Here is a 25,918-nt window from a genome sequence, read left to right on the forward strand (position 1 = left end):
AGCAGAATGCCCACTAACGTGCACCGAGTGACAGGCCTTATTGAAGTTAAATGTGGCCGAAGAGAAGTAGTGGTATAAAATTGATGCAAAATTTTAAATTTGATTTCCAATTGAGCTGTCTTGAATTTTTTGCAAAATTGGTGGAGAACGATTCTATGAAACATGAGTTCTGTGGGATTTGAATTGACATCCTTGTACATTTGAAGCAAAGTGTGAATTGCATATACCAATGTGTCATTACACACTGTGAAATTAACTTTTTTGCTCCTAACATACTGTTATTCTCAAATAGGTTCTGAGGTCCTGTGAAGCATGGTGGCAAGGCCTAGCTTCTTGAGATTTCATTCCAATGTTTATGAACAATGCAAATGTAATCAAATATATTACAGCTTCATAGCTATTAAAACTACATTTAAAGCACCAATACGTACGTTTTTTGCTGCCCCTAAGCACAACCCATATCTATGGGGGGTAAATAGTGTTGTTGATCAATAACAATGACTCAGCGATTACTTTTCCAGGTGCTGAGATTTCTGGCTTTTAAAACATACTTTCTGGCCTGTTTTGGAACAAAACCCATGGAATTTTAAGACACTGCCAATGCAGGAATGTTGCTACTTAGTGAGCGACCAACGTCACAAATATTTCTGCTATGAAAGCTAAGCCTTGCTCTCAAGACAAAAAAAAGCAGATGACAAAGCAGTATTATTATTACAGGTATCATATTTTTTTTTATCTTGATCACCAATTCGCTAGATGTTTCTGTTGGATCTCTTTGGTAATTAGCTATCTTATTTGTCCCTGTTGTAAAAATGTGACTTTATTGTTTGTGTCAATTACAGGCCAGCATCACTCAAGGGGATGGGAGGGATAGGAGGAGGGCTATGCCAGAGACTTGTGAGGGGGAGATAAATTATATAAGAGGTCAAAGATAGGTCACAGATTGCTTGATGCCCCTTTAACTGTCACAAATGCTTAATATTTGTATGTTGTAATAACTTTTATTTATTAAAAAAATGTTTGTAGATATGTACCTAAACTATGTCACTAAAATGCCACTAATCTGCTGCAAAATGCACTTAAAGTATAAATTGAATTACATGTTAACAACTACAACACATTACCATACTATTACTGTAATCTATTAATATATCACTGGCCATCATGCTTAATTATTCCCATCCCTACTGAACATTGCAAGTTATCCTCATGCAATGTGTATGAGCGAAGCAATGCTCATTTCCACAAGAATCCAATGGTAGCAAACTGGTAGTAGGCCTACCGAGAAGACTTCGTCTATCTACCTTCTATCCAATTTCATACATTTTACTGTCAGGCAATCGTGGGGTTAGCAAAGGGGTCCTTGTAGCCGTTAGCTCAGCAACAGCTAGTCAGTCACTGGCCGGTACGAGCATCAGTAGGCTACGACAAAATCCCACTGAAATTACAAGAAACATATTGCACCTACACAACTAAATCCGACAAAGGAAATCTCTTTGAGGACAAAGAGTATAAAGGTATGGCAATATTGTTATCAACGACGAACGGGTATTTTAAAAATCGTTTAAATGTACAGTCATCTTCAGTCGAGACGACTGGACTGGACAAAAAGAGAAGTCGAAACGTCCAAGTTCGTCTCTCAGACAATTGTTCTGCACGATTGAAGTCGTCGTGGCTATTCGCTTCTTTTGTTTGCGCTCAAAAATATATATATTTTTTCTAATTTCGAAACTGACATCCAGCGAGACAACTAACCGCTAGTTAGCTACATAGCGAGCACGCTAGCTAGCCAGCTAACAATGCGACATGGAGATTAGGACAAGGGGGTAACGTTACCTGCTTTTTAAGTAAAATTGATGTAACCTTGCGCCACCGACCAGCTAGCTTGCTAACAAAGCCAACTATAGTAATTTTCCAGTTACTGTTACTTGACGCAGTTACTTATTGCTAGCTATCTAACATTAATTAACGTTTGGCCGGCGTCGCCAAGGGAGATAAGAAGCTCCGGCTTTGAACTTTGAAAATAAGGCCGGCATTTTCATGTCCGTTAACATCCTCTGTCAAGGCAATTTCCTTCCAGCGTTAACGTTGTGAGTAAATGTAACGTTACGTGGCGATTAACAAATGTTTCCGATTGCCATGATTTATTTTATTCGCTCGTTAAAACAAATGGACATGGGTTGGTTAGCTCGACGATTAACCGGGATGTCGGTATCAGTAATGTTAACCGGGGCCCAGTGTTGTGGTATGTGGGAATAGATGGGATTGTAGCTTCAGCCAAGCCTATCCTAACCCTGGCTAATTGGATGACGTTAGGTTAGCAAAGGTAATGCTAGCGCTGTCCCAAACACATACCATGAATAAGGTCAACCCTGGGTATCCTCAATCTAGGTCTGTCCTCAGCTAACTCAAGGATCCGCCTTGTTTATCTGATTCCTCGGGTCAGACTGATTGTCACCTGATTGTCGAGTCAGTCAGTATAGTGAAGAATTATTATATAAAGGAAATAAAAGATTTCTTGTGAAAGGTTCAACGTCAGTGTTAAGAGATTAAAAACAAGGGGAAATTATACTGAAGATGTAAAATATGATGAACTGCAAATGTGAGCAACTTTTCAGGAGTAGACAATGCTTTTACATCAGTTGTTTTATTTCAACCATTAAACAATTTAATAGATTTAATAATAGGCTAAATCAGTGTTTCCTTTACATTTATTTAGCTACCGCCCCACCCCCCCAACCCCCCCTCCACTCACACACACACACTCAAATGTTAATAGAGGCCATATTGCTCAGCCGACGTGTGGAAAAAATAAAACAAAATTGCAGCACCATTGTCCATATATCATGATATATCCAAATATGATCCATACACCAGCACTTACTGGAACTGATCTAGGAGCAAACCTGGGACTCAGAACAAAAATTTACCCCCACCACTTGCCATGTCAACAAAAAATTCAGTAGGAAACGCTGAGATGCTTCATATGCTCCCAATACTTTTGTGCCCTTTTTATGCTTGCTATGGTATAGCAGCCAGCACAGACAGTCCGAGAGTCGTTTTAAAACTGCAACTGGTTCAGTTGAGCTGCTCATTGGCCCACAGAAAAAGACTGAAGTTACATTGGACAGCTTGTAGATGTGAATTTGCATGTCTATGACCCCTTCACACACACAAACACACTTCCATAACTTTTTTCTATAACTGCATTATAATCTTTTTTATAGATGCCTTCAGCAATGGTTGGCAACAATGCTGTTCAGTCTGCCAGTCCAGAGTTGGGAACTGGGAATCAATCTGAGGCCATGAAGCAGATTCTAGGTGTGATGGACAAGAAGGTTCGCAACATGGAAAAGAAAAAGGTATCTCTTGTTCATTAAAGATTCAAAATGTGTTTTCACATCATTCCTCTATTGTTAAATAATTACACCAAATCTTAAGCAAGGGTGTGATTTTTTTTTTGTTGTTTTATTTTTTGTTGTCAATGTGTTATGGTTTATGTCATTAGTAATTTTACCAGTAGACAAGATACGATGTAGCTATCCCTTGTGCTGTTTTGTGAGAGCGCCTATTTAGAAACCTAGCATGGATGTTTGTGGAAAAGGGTGAGAGCAGGTATGCCATTGGGAATATCAAGTGGGCACCTCCCATCACAGATGTTTCACTGAGTTAGGTCTACAACATCTCAAGAAGGCTGAACACTACTGTTGTCCACAAAGCGCTCCACTTCACATCCTCGCCCAACACTAAACAGAAGTGTTGTCACCTACCTACCTTGCACCACAGGCTTATATCTAGTTCACAACATTACTCAATAATTTCTAAACTCACTATTGGTCTCAACAGGCTAACAGGACAACTGACACTTCTGGCTTGAGACAGCCCACTCAGCAGTTCAGAAAGCAAATTGTACAAACAATACTGGGCCACCTTTAAGCTTGAAACAGCCTGCTTAACAGTTCAGAAACCAAATGTTATCAGCTAACTATAAGCTTTATTATGTGAGACAATTATACCAAGAGCTTGAATGGTTTGACTACCCACTCCAGCCACAATAGTCATGCTATCATGATATGTACAGTAACTCCTGTGTTAGTCACTGGATAGATTTACATATTTTGGACCCCAACTGGTGTCTTCTCTTCTCAGCCTGAGCCACCGGCTTCTCTTTTTGGCTGCTTTTGGCCTAGTGAAATCTTGACTACAAATCCCGAACTCCCTGAGTAAACCAGTTGTGGATGTGGCTATAAACCCATGGTACCCAACTTCCACTGGGTGCATTTTCTTTCCAGCCTTGCTGCTCAGCATCTGCTGCTGGTTCAGAGTATCTGAGTTTCTTCCTTTCATATGCTTCATCTACAGCATCTTTCCATGGCATGGAAATAAGCAGTCTGTTGAATATTGGACCACAATACTAGGTCAGGGCTTAGGGTGGTGCTGACTCTCTGGTGGGACTGTAAGATGGTGGCCTATGTCTACTTGCATTTCCCAATACCTAGCTTCCCTTAACTGCCCTAACTTGTGCCTAGAAAATAATTAATCTTTCCTGACGAGTTAATTTCTGTTAAGCAAGGATGTGTAATGTTTTTTTTTATATTCCTACAGTCCAAACTGGATGACTATCAGGCTAGGAAGAATAATGGAGAGAGACTGAATCAGGATCAGCTGGTATGTACAATTCATTGGCTGTTGATTTGTACACAGAGCACTGTTTTATCTTAGCCATGTATATACAGGTTTTCATTCTAACCAAACACCAGAGCAGCTGATTTCACTGATTAGTACCCCCTCTCTGGTTGAACGTTTGCTAATCAGTGAAATCAGCTGCTGTCGTGTTTGCCTGTTTATTTAGTTTCTTTGTTTTTGATTTGTGTCTGAATAATTTATGTCTCCAAGTGCAGATTGTTTACCTTTGTAATACCATATTTTCTGGCTAACAAAAGCATAGTTGAGTTAAAAGAATGAACAAGAACATTAGCAGAAGAGGATTTTTTTTACAAACTAAACACAAACCTCAATTTCAATTTCCCTTCCATGATACACCTGAAGGAGGCCTTGTCAAAGTTCCAGGAGATCATGAACAACCTAGAGTTTGCTCGAGAATTGCAGAAGAGCTTCCTGGCTTTGGGCCAAGAGGTGAGTCTTGAGTGCACATACTTAGTGATAATTCACTTTGCTTAAACATTAGCACTATGACTTTCATAAACGGCCATAAACTGTGTCTGCCATAGGGAACTGTATTTAGCACCAATCCTCCAAACGTTTATATATTCACATTTCATTAATGATTATTATTGAAGAACTAACACACAGGAACTGTTGCATGCATGTTAGGTTGACCAATAGGATAGCTCACGTGCAGGGAAATGTATCGTATCATATCACACGTCATCGCAAGTTAGTCCACAGTGAGAAAGAGAAGGAAGGGCTATGTCACGAGCGACACAGTGTGAAGTGAGTGGAGGAGCTGACCGTCTACTGGTCTGTGCGTCGCGAAGTGACGGTTGCACAGCCAGCTCTCTTAATGTGATTTAAATTTGATTAACTTGAGTTTAAAAAATAAATGGATAAAAAAAATCTTCCTTGTACATTCTTTTGTCCTCCATGTCACATTTGACATAATCTAATAGCCAAAGCATGTTTCCAAAACAAAAGATGAGTATTGTGGATCTTTACTTGCCAACCGAGGATGCATCGGATGGTGATTTGGCTGACAAGAATATATAGGAAGCCCGAAGATTCATTGCAAGAACGACACACCACGTCCAAACAGCACTATAGTCTATGGTACAGAGCAGGTTGAATCAGATGGGAAAATGAACAGCTGTGCGTCTTAATTGATTACGCGCACAACATCAAGCACAGCCCATCTAAAACTGAAAGTATGCTTCTCTGTGCTTACATTCATGAGATGCTTGTTATCTCAAAGACATTAGATGAACGTTCTCCACAAGGGCACAAATATCGACTTGACATTCTTGGGTTTGATATTTAGACAAAATGTCTAAAAACATGACCTCTGACTCTGTGTTCAGGTCCAAAAGGCAGTGAAGAAGTCTGCGAGACGGGAGCAGCTGCAGCGGGAGGAGATGGAGCAACGGAGGCTGAAGACGGTTTTGGAGCTGCAGTTTTTGCTGGACCGATTGGGAGATGACAATGTCAGGCAGGACCTGAAACGGCCTGATGCCACTGGTTCCCCCTTGCTCTCTGATGCTGACCTCACAACCCTTGATGAGTTCTACAAGCTGGTGGGACCTGACAGGAACTACGATGTCAGGTATGGGGAGCTTCCTGTGTTTTCCAGTGGGTCAGACATTTAGGAAAGAGAGAAGTGTGGTTACGTTCTGTGCAGTGGCTATGTTATTACCTGATTTAATTCATCAAATACGAATATATTTCGTATAACACACATGGTTAATAAGCTGTAAAAAGGTGCACATTTTCCAGCCGCTCAATGGGAAAGGATATAGAACACAATCTGCAGGGTCATAAATCCAAATTAAGCATAGGGCCAAACTATAGTAATACTAATTGTGGCATTGGCTATCAATTTCTCACCAGACAAATGGTTATAGTCAGAAGCTTTATGTAAGTAAATATCACAGCGCTTGTAACTGTGTCATATTGCATTCACCTTGCATCCCAAGTGTAGGTCAAGGATTGGGGACCACTGGGCTAGAGGAACATGAATAGAACCAGTGGTGGCCCCAGCCAGCACTGGTTCTAAAACTCATCAGTTTTAAACCATTTTGCAATTAGTTCTATGAAGAGGGAGCAGAATACATGAGAATATATCTCATCCTCTCTTATTGTCTTATGCTGGTGTGTCTGCAGCTTCCTGCTGGGTCCTGTCCTACTTTTTACAAAAGTATGAATTTATTTACCCTTTTGTCTGACTTGCAGGTTGACTGACCAGTATGAGGAGGCCTCACTACACCTGTGGGAACTGCTAGAGGGCCGGGACAAGGCTGTGGCAGGAACCACATGTAAGTGTTTTCACATGGCTCTTGGTTTCATTCTTTAATGATGTGCAAATCGTAAAATGTCTTGTGTTGTACATAGGGATGGGACAATCCGCTTATCTCATGATACAATTCGATACACGATATCGGGTTCATGATTTGTTACAACCACAATACGATGTAATAAATAAAATTTCAATGACAACAAAGTATGACTGCGTAGGATTATGTACGACTAGACCATTTGTAATTCAATTCAGAAAGCCTCATGGAAGCATCATGGAAAATTATCATGTGTCATGTGTCATGTGCCAGCATTCAACAAAAGATAACACAGGTTAATGCTTGGTTTTAAAGAAAAAAAAATTCCCCAGAAAGACCTGTAACCCTGTAGACCCTCTAACTTTTAGCATATTAATAATTTGGAAAGATAAAGTGGGCAAGTCTGTGGCAGTGCTTTTATTTACACAAAGCAATGTGGTATTGACTGCAATGAATGAGAGTGTATCAGAACACAACATTTGCAGAACAGCCTTTTTCTCCACACTTAGGCAGCTGGAGGAGTGAATGGGGGTGGTGAATTAATGCAAACTAACTTGCCCTGATATTACCCCGCTCCAGTGCTACCAAGTATGATAGCAGTCACTGCCCATCATTGTTTCACTAGCCTCTTGAATGTATGCAGACCAAATTTCACTGTCAAATAAGCAATCCATGGGCAGTCACATATATTCATAGTCCTCTGGTGCTTTTGTTGTGAATGGATTTCACGATTTTTCCAGCAGCAATGATGACACATAAACACACTTCAAACCTTTTACTGATGGCCATCTACAAAGTTTGTGTAATAGAAAATACAATTTTCTGCAAATAAAGTGGGTGGAAGTGTTGGCTGTCATTATGCGTCAAGCATTATAATACACTTGACATGAACTTTTCCCTTCGAGATCAGATTTTCACTTGTCATACAGATGAACTTGCTTGTCCAAATTGGAAAAGATTTCCATGTAAAAACAAACAATTTGTATATCCATTGTGGCCATTTTTGGAATTTAATAACAGATAATACATGTCAGCATTACAGGAAACATATACAATGTAACTGTTAGACCAAAATATTCAGAGGTAGAGATGATAACTAAAAATAATAGGATTAGAGAATTATAGCTATATCATCTTTACCATAATTTTTTTCCTTTCTTTATTTGACAATTGAAAAAATTGCCAACGATGATAAATAAAAAGTCCTGGACTTGTTTCCCTTGTGGCTATTGTTGTTCCTTGCTCCTACTGAGCTGATAGTTGTTTGGGTTGAGAGCCACCTGTCACTGTTGTTAAAATGAAATGCTTTGATGTGTGACCCCCTGTTGGCCGGGGAGGATGCAGACTAACACGTGTCTCCTATAATGCATTTAATGTGAATTGTCTGTGTATATCTTGAAGTCTACTGTGCCTTAGAGCGTGTCCTCAAAGTTGTGCTGTTGTTTTCTGACATGTCACAATATCTTCATTCCAGACAAGGCACTGAAGGATACTCTGGACAAGGTGCTGCTGAGTGGTTACTTTGACAGAGCGCAAACGCATCAGAACGGCATGTGTGAGGAGGAGGAGGAGGAAGAGGAGGAGCAGACTGTGGTGGCTGAATCTAAGACTGTGGAGCAACCATCAGAACCTGGTAACTAGCATCACACCACTATCACAGATCCGTGTGTGTGTGTGTGTGTGTGTGTGTGTGTGTGCGAGAAATACTTCATTGACCCTGTAAGGGACCCTGTAAGAAAATTGTCTTTGCTTGCCCCACCTTTTTTCAGAAGGAACAGCTTCTGAAAAATACACAGAGCCCATTAAAGTGGAAGCCACAGAGGTGAGATTTCTGTGACCACTGCAAATGTGCTGCATGAAAAAATTATGATTTTAAACGTCAAAACTGTTTTTGTTGTGCGGTATTACATTTTCAGTTTGTGGTCTTCTGTTGTAGTTTGTAAACAGACAGTTCATTCCAGAAACCACGTACAGCAGTACAGACAAAGACCAAGTGGAGGAGTGGACAGTGGAGGCCCAGGTATGCTACTGCTTACTGCCACTGTCTATATTTTTCCAAGAGGTTGTGTTTCTGTGTACTATTTTCACATCCCTAAGGGCCGGTTCACATGCCACGTCTTTTGCGCACTCAAATCCATTCATTTCAATGGGGGCGCGCGGCAGACGCGTGCAAACGCAAGGGCGATGCGGTCACAATGCGCCTTTTTTTTCGACCGCAACCATGGCACACTGAGATAAAAATATCTCAACTTTTTGGAACACCGCAAGCGCACCGCATTTCACATAGCCTGAAAGCCTGAAATAAGTCTTGAATCGCTCACCATCCAAACGAAGGTCCAGGATCTACCTGTGATATTTCCGTACTCTTGTATTTTTGCTGGCTTGGAGAGAGGGATGCATTCATGGCGAGATCCTTTTCTGCTCCATGTGTAGATCAAGAAGTAAAGCTACTACGACAGTTTTACTACGATGGTAATCCATTATTTCAGATAACTACTATGATAACTACTAACAAACTTTGTGTGAAGTTGTTGTCTTTGGTTGCTTGGCAACGCCAGGCGCACCCGTAGCGCAACCGTCCAAGCGCAAAGTTCGGTGTTCTCTGTCCACTCAGCGCACCTCGCGTTTTCCAAGCGTTTTAGAGCGCTGCATGTGAATCGGCCTTAATGTGCCTGTCTCGTATGTGGGATAGATGGTGAATTCCCTGCAGCACCAGCCCCCTGCCCAGCTGGCTCCAGAACCACCCGTCACTGTGAACCATGACACCCCCTGTGAGACCACCGACCCAGTGGTCAGAAAGCAGGTGGTGCAAGACCTCATGGCCCAGATGCAGGGGACCTACAACTTCATGCAGGTGAGGAGGACCTGTCCGTCTTGGCTCTGCTGAACACCTTATGGATCCTCTCTGTTGTTATACCACGGATGTAGCACCAGTTTACATTCTGCATGTTTTCACTGTGCCACCCCGAGTTCTGACCCATGACTTAACCCTACATTTACGCTTGCTTTGTTCCCCTAGGACTCCATGTTGGAGTTCGATGGACAGGCCCTGGACCCGGCCATTGTGTCTGCCCAGCCCATGAAGCCTGGGCAGACTGTTGACCTACAGCAGATGGCCTGCGCTTCAGGTGAGCACCAATTAATTTGCTTTGCTTTTAATTTGTTTGAACAGCTCCTCTCAGAGCTGCTAGTAATTTGTAGTCCGGATGTCTGTGTAGAAAATCTTAGGATAAATGAATACTTAATTTCCTAGGAAGGAAGGATTATTTGGTAAGGTAATTTTTCTTAAATGCCTCCCTTTTTATTTTGATCTGAACAGCCCACTCAGACTCCAGACTTCCCCAAACAAGTACGGTTTCTGGACCACAGGAATCCTCACAAGTAAGTACAATGGAAACACGGCAGGGAAAGGTTGGTTAAACTTGGCTGGAAACGGAAGACAACATCTGCAAATAGACCAGTTGCTTCCTGAGTTTGAGCCCAGCTTGTTTGGGTTTTTGCTAAATGTCTTCTCATGTTGGTGCCAAACAAACCTAGCTCAGGTGTTCCCCTCAAATTCCCACCCCCGTCCTGCACTCAGGGCCCCATGGTGTCTTCCTTACCCCTCTTTTACCAGTCCGCTAACACAACACATTCCTGCTTGTAGACAGATGACAGTGATCCCAACCCGGTAAACCCATTTCCAGATACCTGCTGCTCCACCTCTCTGGTCTTTGGTTGTGTGGTGCATGTGCTTGTGGATTCATGCAAAATGAGTGATAGGTGTGGGATGGCAGACACTCATCACAGTTGTCCTCAACTGTTTCTGAAGGCCATTGACTGGTTGTGTTGTCTGTGAGTACGTTTACATGCACACTAATAACTTAATCTGAACCCGATTAAGGAAATACTGATATGTAAATGCCTCTATCTGATTATCTTAATCGAAGTAAGGTTATAATCAGAGTCAGGGTTCCCACTGGCCTTGAAAATCCTTTAAAGTTTGTGGATTTGAGAAAAATAAAATGAGGCTTCTTAAACGTTTCTGAAAATGAATGGATGGCCTTGAAAGTACTTGATTTGTAATTTAAAAATAGCACCCAAATTCATCAATATTCCTCAGCTCTCTGGACCGTTCTCTATCCAAGGATCAATGCTTCAAATCCTGAAGAAAACCCTGTGATGGATATTTTCATTGATGTCCTAGGAGGATCAAGTCTGGCCTGGGACCTTTGTCACATGTCATCCCTCTCTCTTTCCCAGTCTTTCCTGTCTCTTTCTACTTTGAATATGTAATGAAGGCAAAAATGCCAAAAAAAAGGTTATCTTTAAAATGAATTATTTCACCAGGACTTCTTGAAGATCATGAGTAATAAATGAGGCCTTGAATTTGACGTCCAGATGAATGTGTGAACCCTGTCAGAGTAAGCATAACCCGGTTTACACACCTAGATTTCTGCTCAGTCTTTCCATTTATTGGGGCATGTAAACGCCTCATCCAGATTTCTTTCAGCTTTTTCAAAATGCGCAGGTCAAAGGTCACCAGACGCATTAACCTTGGATGTTGTATTTACGAAGCAAACATAGTGAAGTGCATATAGACTATAAATTAGTCCATGTAAACCGCGTTATAAGATAAATCACTTTACTTCAATTATGTAAACATAGACTAAATAGTGCCTCAAGCTGATTACTCCCAGTAACTGGAGTATTGGTGTCCATGTAAACGTACTCGGTGTCTCCCGTTCAGCTCTCCTCAATCCTTTTCTTCCCTCCTGCCTTCCCTCCTTCGTCCCTCCCCAGGCCTCGATGTCTCTGTCTTCTGAGCCGTCCCCTGCCCCGTCCTCCCTGCCCTCTGCCTTCCCACCTGTCTCCAAACCCACCCACAGCGGAGGCATCAATGTCAACGCAGCACCATTCCAGTCCATGCAAGCGGTAGGCTTTGTATACAGGTCTAATTAAACAATGCACCTCTGTTTGGACTTGGAGGTAATCCACTCTATTGGAATCAGTCAGGCTCCATACTCATTTTAACATGCTGTGGTGAGGAAGTTGAATCAAATATTGAATCCTATAGTATTGCCCAAGAACAGCAGAAAACTGGTCGATTATTGGTGCACTTTCTAAATTGGCAACAATTAGGCGTATGTCCCCTCATTTCTCAATCCTATGTCTCGCTCTTCATCTCCTCCACCCACTTAGTGCCCTCTTGTCTTTTTCTCATGTCCATATAAAGCTTCATAATCAAATGCATTCTGATTTTATGGGGCTTTATGAACAAACTGAACATTTTGTTTAATGCCTTATAATTGTCAAGCTGACATTGTAATGGAAATTTAACTTTTTATATTGTGTTTAGGTGCGTGCATAAATACATGTGTAATAAGTCAACTCTGAAAACACGGGTTTTATGTTTTTTTTCCCCACAGGTATTTAACATGAACGCCCCTGTGCCCCCAGCCAATGATGGTCAAGGAGAATCTCTGAAGCCGCCCAGTCAGTTCCCTAGTGGCTATGGACAGGGCTTTAGCAGCCAATCAGAGAATACCGTAGACCAGCCTGACATCACACAGGAGGCGTTACAGTCAGGTGAGGGAGGAGCATTACCTGGATGCTAGTGTTCGGACCGAATAGTTTATATGCACTGAAAAAGATTGGCGCAATAGAAGTAGCAGGAACTCTACATTCACTCTACATTAAAAGAAAAAAAAAACAATAGTAGTAATGAGAGGAAAATTGAACTGAATAAACGGAAAAAGCTGCAGCAGTGCAGTTGGCAGAAAGTTATTTTATGATTTAAAGCTGACCTGCATAACTGACCACTGTCTCATCTCCTCCTGTCCAGTTGTCGCCGGGTTCCAGCCCCAGGACCAGGTCATGCCCTCAGCAGGGGGCCATGAACAGTCGTCTCCAGGTGCTGGGTTCGGACGGCCGGGCCAGTCCTTCTACAACAGCAGGGCCGTGCCCAGGGGTGGACCGCGGAACGCCCGTGGCATGATGAACGGCTACCGGGGGGCCTCCAACGGTTTCAGAGGTACGAGCATCAAGTGATGTTTTACATTAGGTTCAGGCAGCAGTGTGGCTTCATGGTTTGTAGTAGAGACTGTGTCCACATACATGTTCAAGTTGCACATACTTGGGTAGATGCATTCTGTTGGAAGACGTATTGACATATTGACAAAGGAGTGATTCATTGCACACATATTGGTGGAATATTAATGACACCATGTCTTTCATCTTCAGGGGGATATGATAGCTATCGCCCTCCTTTCTCGAATGCTCCCAATAGTGGTTATGGTCAAACCCAATTTAACACGTCTCGGGACTATTCAAACAGCACCTACCAGCGGGTAAGGACTCCTTTTGCCACTTCCTTCAATACACATTTTGCCCCAACAAACTGTACTGTTTACTATCAGATCTGTAATGATTCAATTTTCTTTTGTTTCATTTTGAAATGTAGTGATTTTGGCACTCATCCTGATCACCAACAGAATAATTCTAGAGATTTAAGGGAGAATCTGTGTATACGGTGGTGATGCTAAATGTCTTTTCTGTTTCTTAAAGGAGGGCTATCAGCAAGGCTACAAGCGGGGAGCTGCCCAGGGACCTCGAGGTTGCTCCCGAGGTAATGCTCAAGCAATGCGATCCTAAAGGATCCTAAGGACCGTCAAGTTGCGCCACGTTGAACATTCAGGATTTATGAATGTGTTTGCCCCAGTTCACTTTTATAACAATTTTTCTGTTTCTCATTGGTGATCTTATTTTTTTAACTCCTGGCCTACTCAGAGTCAGCCTGCTTTGGTCTAGATACTCTTAATGTTTTAACACACGCAATGCTGAACTTCACAACATTTAGGATTATCAGCAAGTCTGGGTGTTAAAAACAACAAATAGATATTCCTGTAAACTTGAAAGATTTCATTAATTTATTTTTTGTACAAAATAAATGCAAAAAATACCCTGCCACTGTCAGTCCAATCCATGAGAATCTTATTTTCTTTTACTGCCCCATGCTGTCAGCCACTTTTTCCTCTTAATCCTTTTGATTTTCATAGAGGCTATTAAATGTTTTTCTTTTTTTTCACTCTCCCCTCTCGCGCCATCACCTCTTTGTACGCCAATGTTATTGGTTGAGAGACTGTTTCAATAAAGATGTGTTGTATTACCTGCTGTTTGCTGCTACTTTCTTTTGGTTTGGACCTGGGTTGCATCCTGTTTTTGGCATGCATTTGGGGCTTGTAAACCAGTGCTGCTATTGAAAGCCTATCTGCTCTTTCGTGTCTAAGTGGGTTGATTCAGTTGGGAAATTTTGGTCATCATTTGCTGAGATGGGTCCTGTCTGCCTCTCTCTCTCTCTCTCTCTCTCCTCGCTCACTGAGCCCTTCATACCAATCAGAAATGGAAGTAGTCTGTCTTCTGTCATTGGAGTATATACAAAACATTAATGAGCTAATTTAAATATGCCCACATGCATTTGGATATCTATTCTCCAAGTCTGTGGAAGTAATCACATGATTTAAATCCCCTCCATCTGGCAGAAGACACACCATTCTGCATGCTTCGCAGATAGTGCACAAGGAAAAATAAGATTAGTGCTAATTTGAATTTGCAACTTGGGAAATGTTGGCTATTTTGGATTCAGCGCTCTTGGATTTTATTTTTAGCTAGACATTACCTTGGCTCAATCTTTTTAACCAGCTGCTTCTTGAACACTGCAACCATTATTTTACCCCCATGAGACTTGACAGAAATCTAATTTGAAGGAAGTCATTTTAAATACTTGAATTGTCTCTTGTCTCACCAATGTGAAATGCTAAGCAGTGATTTTGTGTCTGTCTGCTTGGCGGTTGCAGGCCGAGCAGGACTGTTAAAGCTCAGCCAAGGGATGAGCCAAATGGCTATGCAGCAATCCAGGTAATCCTGGACACCACCTTCCACCTGTTGTTAGACCTACTGTACCCATACTGCTGGACCACCAATCCCCTTACTGGACTGTCTTTCTGTCTGACCTGTACAACGTAAATCTTTCTCACAATCATAATGCCGTTGCATAGCCTTAAACCTGATAAATCTTGAATTAGTGTACTGTTGGACTATCCATGTCTCAGTAACTGTACATTTATTTGCCGTGGCTGAAAGAAATTGGTATTACTGAAGTGTAATGGCTTGTACTATATATACAGGCATATAAGAAGACTATACAATTTATAGTCCTTCAGGTGTAAGCATGCTTTACTATGGGACTGAACAAGCACTTAGAGTAAACTTGCAATGAAGTCATTCTCTGTTATGTACATTTTGCTATGGTCATACTGAAGCTTTCTATTTCACGTAATAACAGATCTAAAGTGCCGTTTTCTTTGCCTTGTGTGAATTATTCAATATATTTAATGATTGCCCATACATATAAATGCTCTCTTACATTATAGATACAGCAGTTTGATGGTTCACTGACTAATTGATCAAACGTGTTACACAAGCTGGATGAAGGGTCATAACTGTTTTATTATCTTGAACTGAGGTGTACAGCATTGTCAAATTGTATTCAATCCAGCAGCAAGCAATCAGAAAACACCATCTATTCTGTACATGTTGTGCAAAATATAATGCAATATTGTCTGAAAGTAACATTTGGCACACTGAGAAAACTGCTGACATGGCAAGAAAAGGATTACTCCATGGGTGAATTCGGTAGAAAATAAAACCACAAGGTGGTGGACTTGTTAGTAGTTCACAGGATGAAAGTTAAACCTTCCTCAGTGAAAGGCGGCATGAACAGTCAACACCTATGTTTACCATGGTCATAGTCTGCCAGCTAGAAGAAACCACAATATTAAATGAAAAATGAGATGCAACCTGGATATCACAGCAATCACACCAAACTGAAATTCTTCGTGGGGGAAAATATGGCATGCTTTCAAATTCTATTAGTTTAGGCCAAGTTTACATCTGAGGATGTAGATCATTTGTGACTCAAGTAGGGAGAAATACACTGCTATTGCCAAATTCAATGACGTGAACTGAAGAAGAGACCAAGTTCTGAGGTTTTCATGATCTGAAACATTTGCTTAAATATATCAATGGACAATTTAAAAAAAGACTGCTGAATCTTTTTATGCGAGACACTAGAAATACTGGCCTCAGCCTTTCTTGAGTCAAAGAGCTTTGGCGATAATGTTTTTTTAATTGAATCTTTCAATTCATCTGCCTTTAACAGCTGAACAGTTGTTTGGTTCAACATACTAATACATTCAAACACACAATTGTTCTAAAAGACAACAGTGTAAAGGTCTACACCTTAATTGCTAAAATAAGCTTCTGAACATCAAAACCATTTAAACAAACACATCTTAAATCATGATCAATTATGATCAACCCATACATAAACATTTCACATACACATTTGTGTATGAACAAAAGACTGAAATTGAAATGCTGTTAAATGCTTGTCAAGCATAACAAATCAAATGAATTAACTCTGAAGTGCAACATTTGCCCACTCAGTGTCAAGCAGGCTACTTATCAACCTCAGTTATTTAAAGAAGCATTTTGACAAAGGCCTGACATACTGTAAATTCTCTCAGACTCCCATAAAAGCATCTGTAAGACTTAAGGCTGTAATGACATGGAAAAAAGTGTGAGGTTGTCTGTGTTGGGTATGTTCACACTCTTCAGCATTTTTAAATGGGTGATTTCACACTATTCTGCTTTTTCAAGTTTTCGGCACCTTTTTTTTTTTTTTTTTTTTTACATCTAAGTCAATGGGGAGCAGCTGCAAGGTGGACCAAAGGCGGCCACTTTGGAAAGACGCTGTGACTGACGTCTTTTTATGCAGAGCAGCACGTTTTCTCATGTTGACAAAAGTTCAACGTTTTAGAGGAGCACCTGACGTTGACTGCTTTTTTGTGAGCCGATTAATCACAAGGAAGAAAGGGCGGGTTTTATGGTACCGAAGCAGTTGGCAGTTTTCGACACCAACCAGAATGAAAATGGAGAAGGAAGTGGTAGAAAGTTGGTAGCAGTTATAACATGATTACATGACACCAAGCATATGGAGGCAAGTGTGGGGCACATTGGCTGTGTTATGGAGTTTTTGGTAAGAGTTTGAAAGTTGGAGTACTGTATGGTGATAGTGGCAGCTGGTCATTATGGAATCAAAGTGTGTTTTAGTGGAATAGTGTGAGTACACCCTTAAACTTCTTAAATATAGTGTATGGTTACAAAGTGCTTGTCTATAGAAAATGCTCCTCTCTTTATATGATTGAAGTGTTTTTGGGAAGGCCGTCCAAATGTTCTACATATGGATTAAAAATGCTGTGGTGCCTTTTTGGCTATTTAGGCCCTTGATGTAAATTATTGTACCAACTACCAAAAAAAGTCAATTGTACTCAACTTCTGAAATGTGGGGCACTGTCCAGAGAAAAACGTCAACATGCATGTCAAACAAAAACTATGCTCTTTTGTTTAAGGTGACTGGGGGTATCTGAAAGAAATGATAGTTAAGTCAGAAAATTACTTTTTACACCTACTCATCCCCCTCATAAGCTGCACATTATGTACCCAACAGGCCCGTGTGGGAAAGACATCAGATTAGGGAGTCAGCTGCATGTGGTTTTCGGTTCTGTTCTGTCAACAGTATACAGTAGGTCAAAAGATGATGAACAAATATCGTGATAGTTTTGTATAATCTAACTTTCAAAAAATTGTATGTAATCAAAAAAACAACTAAAATCCTTGAAAAAGGTAAATGCACACATTTTAAAATGCATGTCCTGGGTTGATTACAGTCATTTTATTTTTGTAATCCGATTACGTAATCCAAGGATCACAGTTATTACCTAACACTGGTATCATTCCCCAAGGAAGTCCTTTAATTTGGTCTGCTCTCCCCAGTGCCCCAAGTGTCCTCCCGGCTCCAAGTGATGTTGGTAAAAGAGGAGTAACAAATACTTGGAGGGACCGCTCTTCTGCACACTGGAGTGGAGATGTGCAACGCAGCTACTGAAATCGTCTGGTTGTGGAGTCGTGGGATCAGGCATGTCAATATTATGGTCCCAATCCTGTCTGCCAGCTGGAGGTGAGGCCTAAGTCCTGATAGCAACCTTACTGCAAGTCATGTTGGGCCTGTGGAACATCTGGGTATCCTGGTGGAAGATCCTGGTGTGACTGGGGGAGACCGTGCTGGGCCAGGTCTTGATTTTGTCCTTCATGGTGTTCCTGGGTATTATCATGAGGGGCTTGGGGTGCAGGTTGGTGTTCTTGGGGTTCGGCGTGGTGGCCAGGAGGTAACTGGTTGTCGACTCCGTGCAACTCCGGAATAGCGTTTCCTTCAACTGGAACAAAGAAGTAGTTTTACTTCCTCAGAGGTCAACCAATAAACTGAAACAAGAAAAGTGAAATGGCGCAACTGACACTCACCGTGAACCTCCGGAGGGGGGTCTACTTTCTGTGTTTTCAGCCGTTCCATATGTTCTACTGCCTGCAAAAGAAAGAAAATGGACTGAGATTCGTATAGCATATTTTTACATTTGGTAAGAGCACACAATACTGTGAGTAATCAGATTAATGTGGTATCTTAATTAAAACATTTACAGTTTCCCCAGTAACCAGGGTTTACATGGATACTGAGATCCAGCCTACAACCATCACAATATCAGACAAAAAAATGCTGTTTTTTTTTTTTTATTATTTGTTCTCATTGAACTTGACCTGTAGAAAAAGTCAATCTAGAAATAACACCATTCAGAAATGGAAGTGATCACCTTATTCTGTGCAGATTTTTACGAATCCTTGTACAAATCATCCTTTGTACAGAAATTCAGCTCATTTTTTGCTTCATTATCAAAATGTTGAGCAGTTGATGAATGCATCAGATTAATGCTGGATATTATCAATTATTCAGACTTGATTCCCAATGACAGTTTTATTATTATTCTAGACTTCTCTGAACATGATCGGCTCTTTTGACCAGCCAATTCTGGTCACTTTGAATTTAAGGTACCAGAGGTTGGCAGCATCCCGGACACCAAACACATTCCAACCAATTTTGTGATTGTCCTTTCATCAGGTGGACATAGTGCCAACAAATCAAACTTTTCGTCTCACAAAGTAGCCAAGCCAAATGTAACAATACTGCCACTATTTACCACTAAAGTAACAAGTTAATTAATTCACTGGCTTGCATGTACATCGGCGGCGTCAGGTTTGGCTGTTAACACTTTGCTACATTCACTGTTATGGGTGGCGGCTACTGCAGCTTGCCAGCAAGCTTGACCAACCATAAGTCTGCAATTAGACGGTTCTAGAATGAGAAAGTGCCACTTCTTACCTGCTGCAGCTCCATTTTCTGTGCATTAAGCTGCTCCTGTTGTCTTTCCAGCTCCTCCCTCTGTTTCTGGAGGTCGAAAGCTTTCTGGTTGAGGTCGTGCTCTTGCTGGGCGAGGTGCTCCTCAAACTCCCTCATCTCCTCGTCTGTGTAGGCCTGGTTCTGCTCCAAGGTCTGAGGAACGCAGGACGGCAGTGAAACCCTTTATTACAATCATGCTTCTCTTTGCAAAATGTTTTAGGATTGAAGTACATTTGACTGTTGAACATGTGACAAACAAAATAACGTAATCATGATCAAGTCAATGGCCATATAGTCTCACCTCCCAACTATCTGGCTCCAAGAATTCCTTTTTCTTTGTAGCGACCAGGAACTCGTCTAAGGAGACCAGCCTGTCTTTGTTGGAATCCACCTAGGAGGAAGACCAGAGCAAAGAGCTTTATGCAAGATCACTGATAAAAATATCCTTAAATTAAGTAACAGAATCAAGGCAGCTGATGACGCAGATTAATGCAATTAATGCAGTGCAATTTACCTCATTCATAACATGCTCTCTCATACGTAGCCTCTCCTCCTCCATCTCCACCATATCATCCTCTTCGTTGGTCGGGTCATAAATTTTCTCCAGCTGAAAATCACAGAAACCAACTGTCAGTACAAAGACCAGTCACTGTTATATAAGAATTTAGAAGCTGCCATGAATTTACCTCCTTGGTAAACAATGCCTCCAGCTCCTGTTCGTCAAAGAAGCCATCTCCATTGGTATCTGCATCATCAAGAAAATAAAATAAAAATAAAACACACACTGTTGTGGACAGATACGGCAGCACCTACTATGTATGATGATACAGATTATGTGGCTCTGGATGAATGGACATCATTGCTCCAGTCTAAAGAGGAGGGATTACCGTGCAGATTGAAGAAGGTCTTGGGGTCAAAATCCTCGGGGTCCAAGCCATCGGCTTCCTCCCAAACCTCCTTGAGCTGATTCTGGCTGCCCTGCACACAAGCAAATTTTGACATTTTTAGTAGATGGGTAGGTACATAATAAAGTATACAAAATTGCGAGGAGACCTGAACCTCATTATGTAAGTAAGAAGGATATATTTGGTTTCCAACAAGTGGATTCATATCAAATCTGGACCACAAAATGCAGCATACTAACGGAAGAGTTCCTCTACCTATAGACCAGACGAAACACACGGTGTGTTATGATGTCTGCACCTAAATCAGACTTACTGGGTGGTTGACTTTAGGGTGGTCGGCATGCTTCTTCCTCATCTCCTCATAGTGCTCCTCCTCTCTCTTTCTTTCGTCGTCGTCCAGCGTCTTCAGGTGTTCCCGTCTGTCATGCTCTTTCATCATCTCATATTTCTTGAACTCCTCGTGTCTCTCTTTGTCGTAGTTCTCCAGATCATTAGTGGCCTTGATTGGAGGGGGGAAAAAAAGTCCTAATTATGCAGATGTTTTGAATTTACCTTAATTCAAATGCATAAGTAATGTGGCGGAATGTCATACTTCACTGTTAATATCATATGAGAAGTACAAGCATGTTCAAACTATTCCACTTCTTTGTAGTAAAAGTACTGCGTCAAAGACATTTTGTGCTGATAATGAGAAGCAGGTCATGTGACACTCGTTTCTGTAATGACTAGCTGCAGCAGACAGTACTTAAGTACAACTCTGACACCAGAAACCGCCTTCATTTTCTTTCTGCTTGCTGCTGTTGTAAATTGTCAGCTGCCTACGAACCATTAAACTGCATCTCTTCTTCACTATGATTGGCGGCTCACAAAATAAAGCGGTCATAGTGTGTTTAACTTTTCTAAACTTAAAGTGCTCCACTCTGCACTCTACAAGTGCAGCGCTTTTTCCGGAGCGTCTGCTTTCCATCCGCCTCGCGGCCGCTCCCCGTTCACTTTAAAGTAAAAAAGGTGCTGGCAGTGGAATAGTGTGAGCATGCCCTTCATCAAACGCTCTTTTATAGTGTTAAGTAGTGGTTGACACTTACCGATTTGATGAGCCGATCCAGGTCATCCACTTCAAATGTGTGTGGATTCATGTGGTTCAGGTACTCAAACTGTTTCAACAGAGCCTGGTGATCCACTGCAATGTCTGTTCAGAGGGTAATAATTTACATTAATATAAAGAAGAAAAAAAAATCGATTTTGGGGGGGAAAATCTATCTGTAATACAGCCAATTAGTGGTATGAATGTGACACTTTACTAGTAGCCTCCACTATGATGGAGCTGCTGTTGACTCATTTACAAATATCCCCACATTACAAGCCAGGATAATTCTCAGGATTCTTCAGTTTGTTATGCATCTAGATATATGCATTATATAGATTGTTATAGATGCACACTATACTCTAAACTATAACTAAATATTTATGCAGCAGAAAACAGCTAAAACCATACAACAATAACTACTACACTCTAGAGATACTAACAACCAGTTTGATATGGCTGGATTAGGGCCATTAGAGCTACAGCTACTGCAATATAAAGGCCTCATTGTTCAGTATTATTGTATACATGCACATCAATATGGAGGACCAAGTCCGCCATAGCAATAAATAAATAAATTAGTAACTGCACACAGAAAAGGGGAAATGAATGAATACAATTAATACATGTATAATAGTATCAGGGGTACGAGTAATGACTCGGGACAAGCACATGATAGCTAGAGACTTGTCACGTCTGGCAAACAAAGCTGAAAGTAATGCCTCGCCTAATTATATGATTTATTGCGACGCAAAAATCATATAATCATATAAGTAGGCGAGGCATATCTTATTAGCCAGTAACTACACGCAATAATTGCGTGTAGTTACTGGCTAATAAGTTGGTCAAGTCTACTGCCTCAATTGACCGCCGCTCTGGCAGTGGCTGAATCTTCACCAACAGTGCTAGTTTGATTAGTACTCCTGAATACTACAATACCATGCCCACTGACTCCCCTTTTTAGCATATGCTGAAGGGAACATATATCAAAATGTTAACAATAAATGACTAAATAAATATATGAATGAAAAATAAATACATTCCATTTGTATTTATGGATAAAAGAAAAACCTCCCTCTTACTTATTGATTAATTTATTTATAGTTTTCTTGATTTATCAATTTATCTATTCTCTTATTTCCCCTTTTCTGTGTATTGACCAATTTATTTATTGATATGGCAGACCTGGTCCTCTATACAATGAAAGGTAATAATGTACTATTTAGGTCCTCTGACTATAAATCTAAATTAAAAATATGTAATGTACTACAATACAAAAATACTTATTAGATTAGAAGCACAGCATACCATTCCCTCCTTCAAGGTCTTGCTTGGCTTTAATCAGAGTCCGGAGTCGGTTTACCTCCTGCCTCTTAAGCTCGTCCAGTTTTGTTCTGACATGATGGCTGACAAAGTCCAGCTCTTTGGCCAGCTTGCCTTGCTGTATAATACATACATGACAAAATGGTTATTTAACACTAGCAGTGTGACAGTACATGTACAAAAATTAAGTCCCTTCAGTACAACACCATTGGTTTGCAACATACTGTGAATTGAACATTTACTGTACTATGGAACACACAGCTTAGTAGCCTGGACTGTGTAAGGCAACAAAATATCATGCGCACAGCATTACTACTCGTTGTCAAGGGTGTGTGGGAGAAAGTATTCAATTGTTCCATGCACATTTGTCTTTTATCTTCAAGTCCAAATGTAAGGCAAGATTACGAGGCAACGTTTTGTAGATTTGATAAGGTTGTAACAAGTCTGAGTATGTTGTGACTGTTTCGAATAGCATGACAGCATTTTGAATTCTGTGCTTTTTTCCTGTTTTACTTGGAGTCGAAATGTAGATGTTTGCTCTGCTGGCAAGGCTTAAAAGAACCACAAAATTACTTTTCTATGACTTTCCATAACTAAGTCAGAGCACTTCCATGGCCTAAAAAATGTCATTCTCTGATGGTTTGTTAATGTTGTTTTCCAGCTCAGAAATGTATAAGAAAAGTCTAATAGGGTAAACCATCTGGTTTCCACTACAGTGGGGCTTGCTGTGGAGAAAAACAACTGAACACCACAATCTAATGAAATGAATATGTGAAACAAGTTGTAAAATACATTCTAGTATATGCCTGTAAAGTGACCCATTTGTAAATTTTCCTGATATTCAATGACTTCCTCAGAGAATTTATCAAATTCCATGACAAGTAAAAACAATTGACTATCAATCAATTTACTAGCAGTTGTCTAGGAGCTGGTGGCAATTTCCCACCCTGCTGATAAGATTAAACAAAAGAAAATGTGATACCTTTATGTCTTCCATGTCTGTGTTATGGAGCTTCTCTCTGAAATGCTGATCTTTCTCTAGAAAATCGATGACTTCCCTGAGGTAGCGGTCATAGTGGAGTCCAGTGTCCTACAAATCAAACAATGTAGCTTAAACACTCTATCCAGTATAGCACAACTTACACACATAAAGTAGTCCTACAATAATCATCATGCATTTATCACCATGTTGAGTGGACCTTCAAGCTTTCAGTATTTTTTTTTTCCCCCATTTATATTTCTGTAAAAGAATTACAGGTCCACACTCATATACACATTTGTTTGCTGAAGCCATGCAGGGCTTCTTCAGTCAATGAGGAAGCCCTGCATAGTAAACCGTTTGTCGACAAATGCGTGAATTAAATATGAGCTGTGATTCTTCTATTGACATAATTGGTCTACGCACCACAGACTATAATGGAGTGATGTGCATGGTATTGCATTAATCTACTAATATTACTGTAACATAGTCTTTGTTATTTCTGCTGTGCCGAGTGGAAATTATAAGACTGACTATTATTATCATTATTGGCATCCATACTATTGGTTTGATGGACTCAAGACTGACCATTGTCTGCTTAAGTGACTTAACAGATCATTTTGCTTTCATGAGAAACAGGTCTGCTGACCATCATAACAGATCCTCTATCCAGACTTCTGATGTAGAGATGCTAGGTTTCATCATAAATGTCTATAATCTACAAATTGCTAGGAGGGTAGCTGTTCTGTGGTTGAAGAGCGCTTACTTATTCCTCAACAGTGATAGGGTACTTTACTTTTAAAGCAAAAAAATCACCTCAAGGCAGAATTTACATGCCACTTGTATAATCCTAGTTCAGCCAATATGTACACATGAACAACTCCCTCCCCCAAGGTTGAAATCAGAGGCTCTAATCTGTGCACTCACAAAGCTACAACGCCTGGAAGCATTATGTTTGAGCATTTGCATCCAGTTGAGCTTAATTTAGCTGTAGTGCAATTGGGTATTACATAAAAATGTGCCCGTCTCTGTAAAACCTCCCTGGGTACCTGTAACCAAAATCTCAGTTCACTGTCTATGAAGCAGCTGATGACATCAGTACAGCCTCAGCTCTGTTGGGAGAGATTTGCTTCCAGATTTGGGAGATATTTCACAAGTCAAGCCTGACCTGCCTAATATGGTCAGCAAGAAAAATAACATGAATTCTGTTTCAGGATGGATTTTCCATTTTTACTGTGCACATAGAGGTGAAAGGTAATGATGGGAGAAACCTACTCCTCTGTCTTCTTACCACACTAGCTGGAGGCTCTTCAGCTTTTGGCTCTGGCTCTTTGACCTTTGTCTTGTCCATACTGATAGGCACTGCCTCTACACACAACAGCTGGATCAGAAGCACGAGCCAGCTGGTGAGGAGGGCCCGACTCCAGCACATCTGGAAATAAGATTAATTAACGTTACAACAGTTTATATATCGCCACTGTTGCTGTGAATCTACAGCTCCTTGTGTGGTTAGTTAAGCTATTATTAGGCTGTCTGCCCTGCCACTTCCATTTCCTATTTAATACCCGGACACTGTTCTAGCTTGTATCAAAGGCTGTACGTTATTGGCTAGCTAATATCAAGAGGTGGCTAGCTGTGGGGTTAGTTACTAGCTTTAGCACTGCCACTGACAGATCATGATGATGAAGGAAAGAAACTGTTGCTGACCGTCCAAGCAGCGTTAACGTTACATGTCCGTGACACTAAACCTAACGTAAAAGCTTCACTACTGGCACCATGGATATGTCACTGTGTTACTCACTTTATTGTGAATCCCGAACCTCATTTGGTCTGCTTTCCCGTTGCCCTCTCAGCTGGTGTAATATATCGGTTAGCTAGTGTGAGCACGGTAGGTTGTCTACGTTGTGGGTTTTCCGTTACATTCATAAGACCCGCCTTCTTAACGTGCGTTTTAATGTCGCAGTGGTCGCCCCCAGCTGTCCGTCAAAAACGGGTTAGCATGGTGCGTTGCGTTGAATCGTACGTGGCGAGATGACGACAGAGCAGGTGGGCGGTCCCATGCAAGCGGCTTCTATCCATAATGTGAGCAGGTGGCTGATAATGTCAGTCCCAGACCCCAATCCCCATTTCCATTAAACATTTTCTGTTCTCATAATTAGCAGTTTGGATGAGTGAAGGATGATGCATGATATGTTGGCTCTGTTTTCATCAGATGAACACAGTTCTGATCACTGTTTTTCAGTAGAAATAAAAATAGGAAATGGGAAGCCAAGCAGTTTCTAAAGCTAAGTAAGT

The 25,918-nt window shown here is 41.0% G+C and overlaps 2 protein-coding genes across 4 annotated transcripts; one reads left to right on the top strand and one right to left on the bottom strand.

The window, feature by feature from the left end:
• Nucleotides 1–1,384: 1,384 nt before the first annotated feature.
• Nucleotides 1,385–15,363, top strand: caprin1a (cell cycle associated protein 1a). 3 transcript variants are annotated; one of them, XM_071906407.2, is made up of 18 exons: nucleotides 1,385–1,517; nucleotides 3,228–3,362; nucleotides 4,606–4,668; nucleotides 5,050–5,136; nucleotides 6,036–6,277; nucleotides 6,904–6,986; nucleotides 8,479–8,637; nucleotides 8,774–8,826; nucleotides 8,941–9,024; nucleotides 9,697–9,858; nucleotides 10,024–10,132; nucleotides 10,324–10,385; nucleotides 11,787–11,918; nucleotides 12,413–12,572; nucleotides 12,829–13,017; nucleotides 13,227–13,333; nucleotides 13,551–13,611; nucleotides 14,840–15,363. In XM_071906407.2, the coding sequence occupies exons 2-18, from the start codon at nucleotides 3,228–3,230 to the stop codon at nucleotides 14,902–14,904; spliced, it is 1,953 nt and encodes a 650-aa protein (XP_071762508.1). In that variant the 5' UTR covers nucleotides 1,385–1,517; the 3' UTR covers nucleotides 14,905–15,363. The 3 variants fall into 3 exon arrangements, with proteins under 3 accessions (XP_071762508.1, XP_071762509.1, XP_078141889.1); XM_071906408.2 differs by lacking the exon at nucleotides 11,787–11,918 and having other exon boundaries at nucleotides 14,840–15,362; XM_078285763.1 differs by lacking the exon at nucleotides 14,840–15,363 and having other exon boundaries at nucleotides 13,551–14,151.
• Nucleotides 15,364–15,410: 47 nt separating this feature from the next.
• On the bottom strand, nucleotides 15,411–25,501 carry nucb2a (nucleobindin 2a). The gene is made up of 13 exons (XM_071906409.2): nucleotides 25,425–25,501; nucleotides 24,915–25,055; nucleotides 23,627–23,734; nucleotides 22,630–22,762; nucleotides 21,323–21,426; nucleotides 20,551–20,736; nucleotides 20,220–20,310; nucleotides 20,019–20,077; nucleotides 19,847–19,939; nucleotides 19,634–19,723; nucleotides 19,315–19,485; nucleotides 18,405–18,465; nucleotides 15,411–18,319 (listed from the first exon to the last, which is right to left on the bottom strand). The coding sequence occupies exons 1-13, from the start codon at nucleotides 25,446–25,448 to the stop codon at nucleotides 18,090–18,092; spliced, it is 1,491 nt and encodes a 496-aa protein (XP_071762510.1). The 5' UTR covers nucleotides 25,449–25,501; the 3' UTR covers nucleotides 15,411–18,089.
• Between the last annotated feature and the right edge of the window lie 417 nt (nucleotides 25,502–25,918).

Source organism: Centroberyx gerrardi, chromosome 1 (genome assembly GCF_048128805.1).
Source record: "Centroberyx gerrardi isolate f3 chromosome 1, fCenGer3.hap1.cur.20231027, whole genome shotgun sequence".
NCBI classification, from domain to species: domain Eukaryota; kingdom Metazoa; phylum Chordata; class Actinopteri; order Beryciformes; family Berycidae; genus Centroberyx; species Centroberyx gerrardi.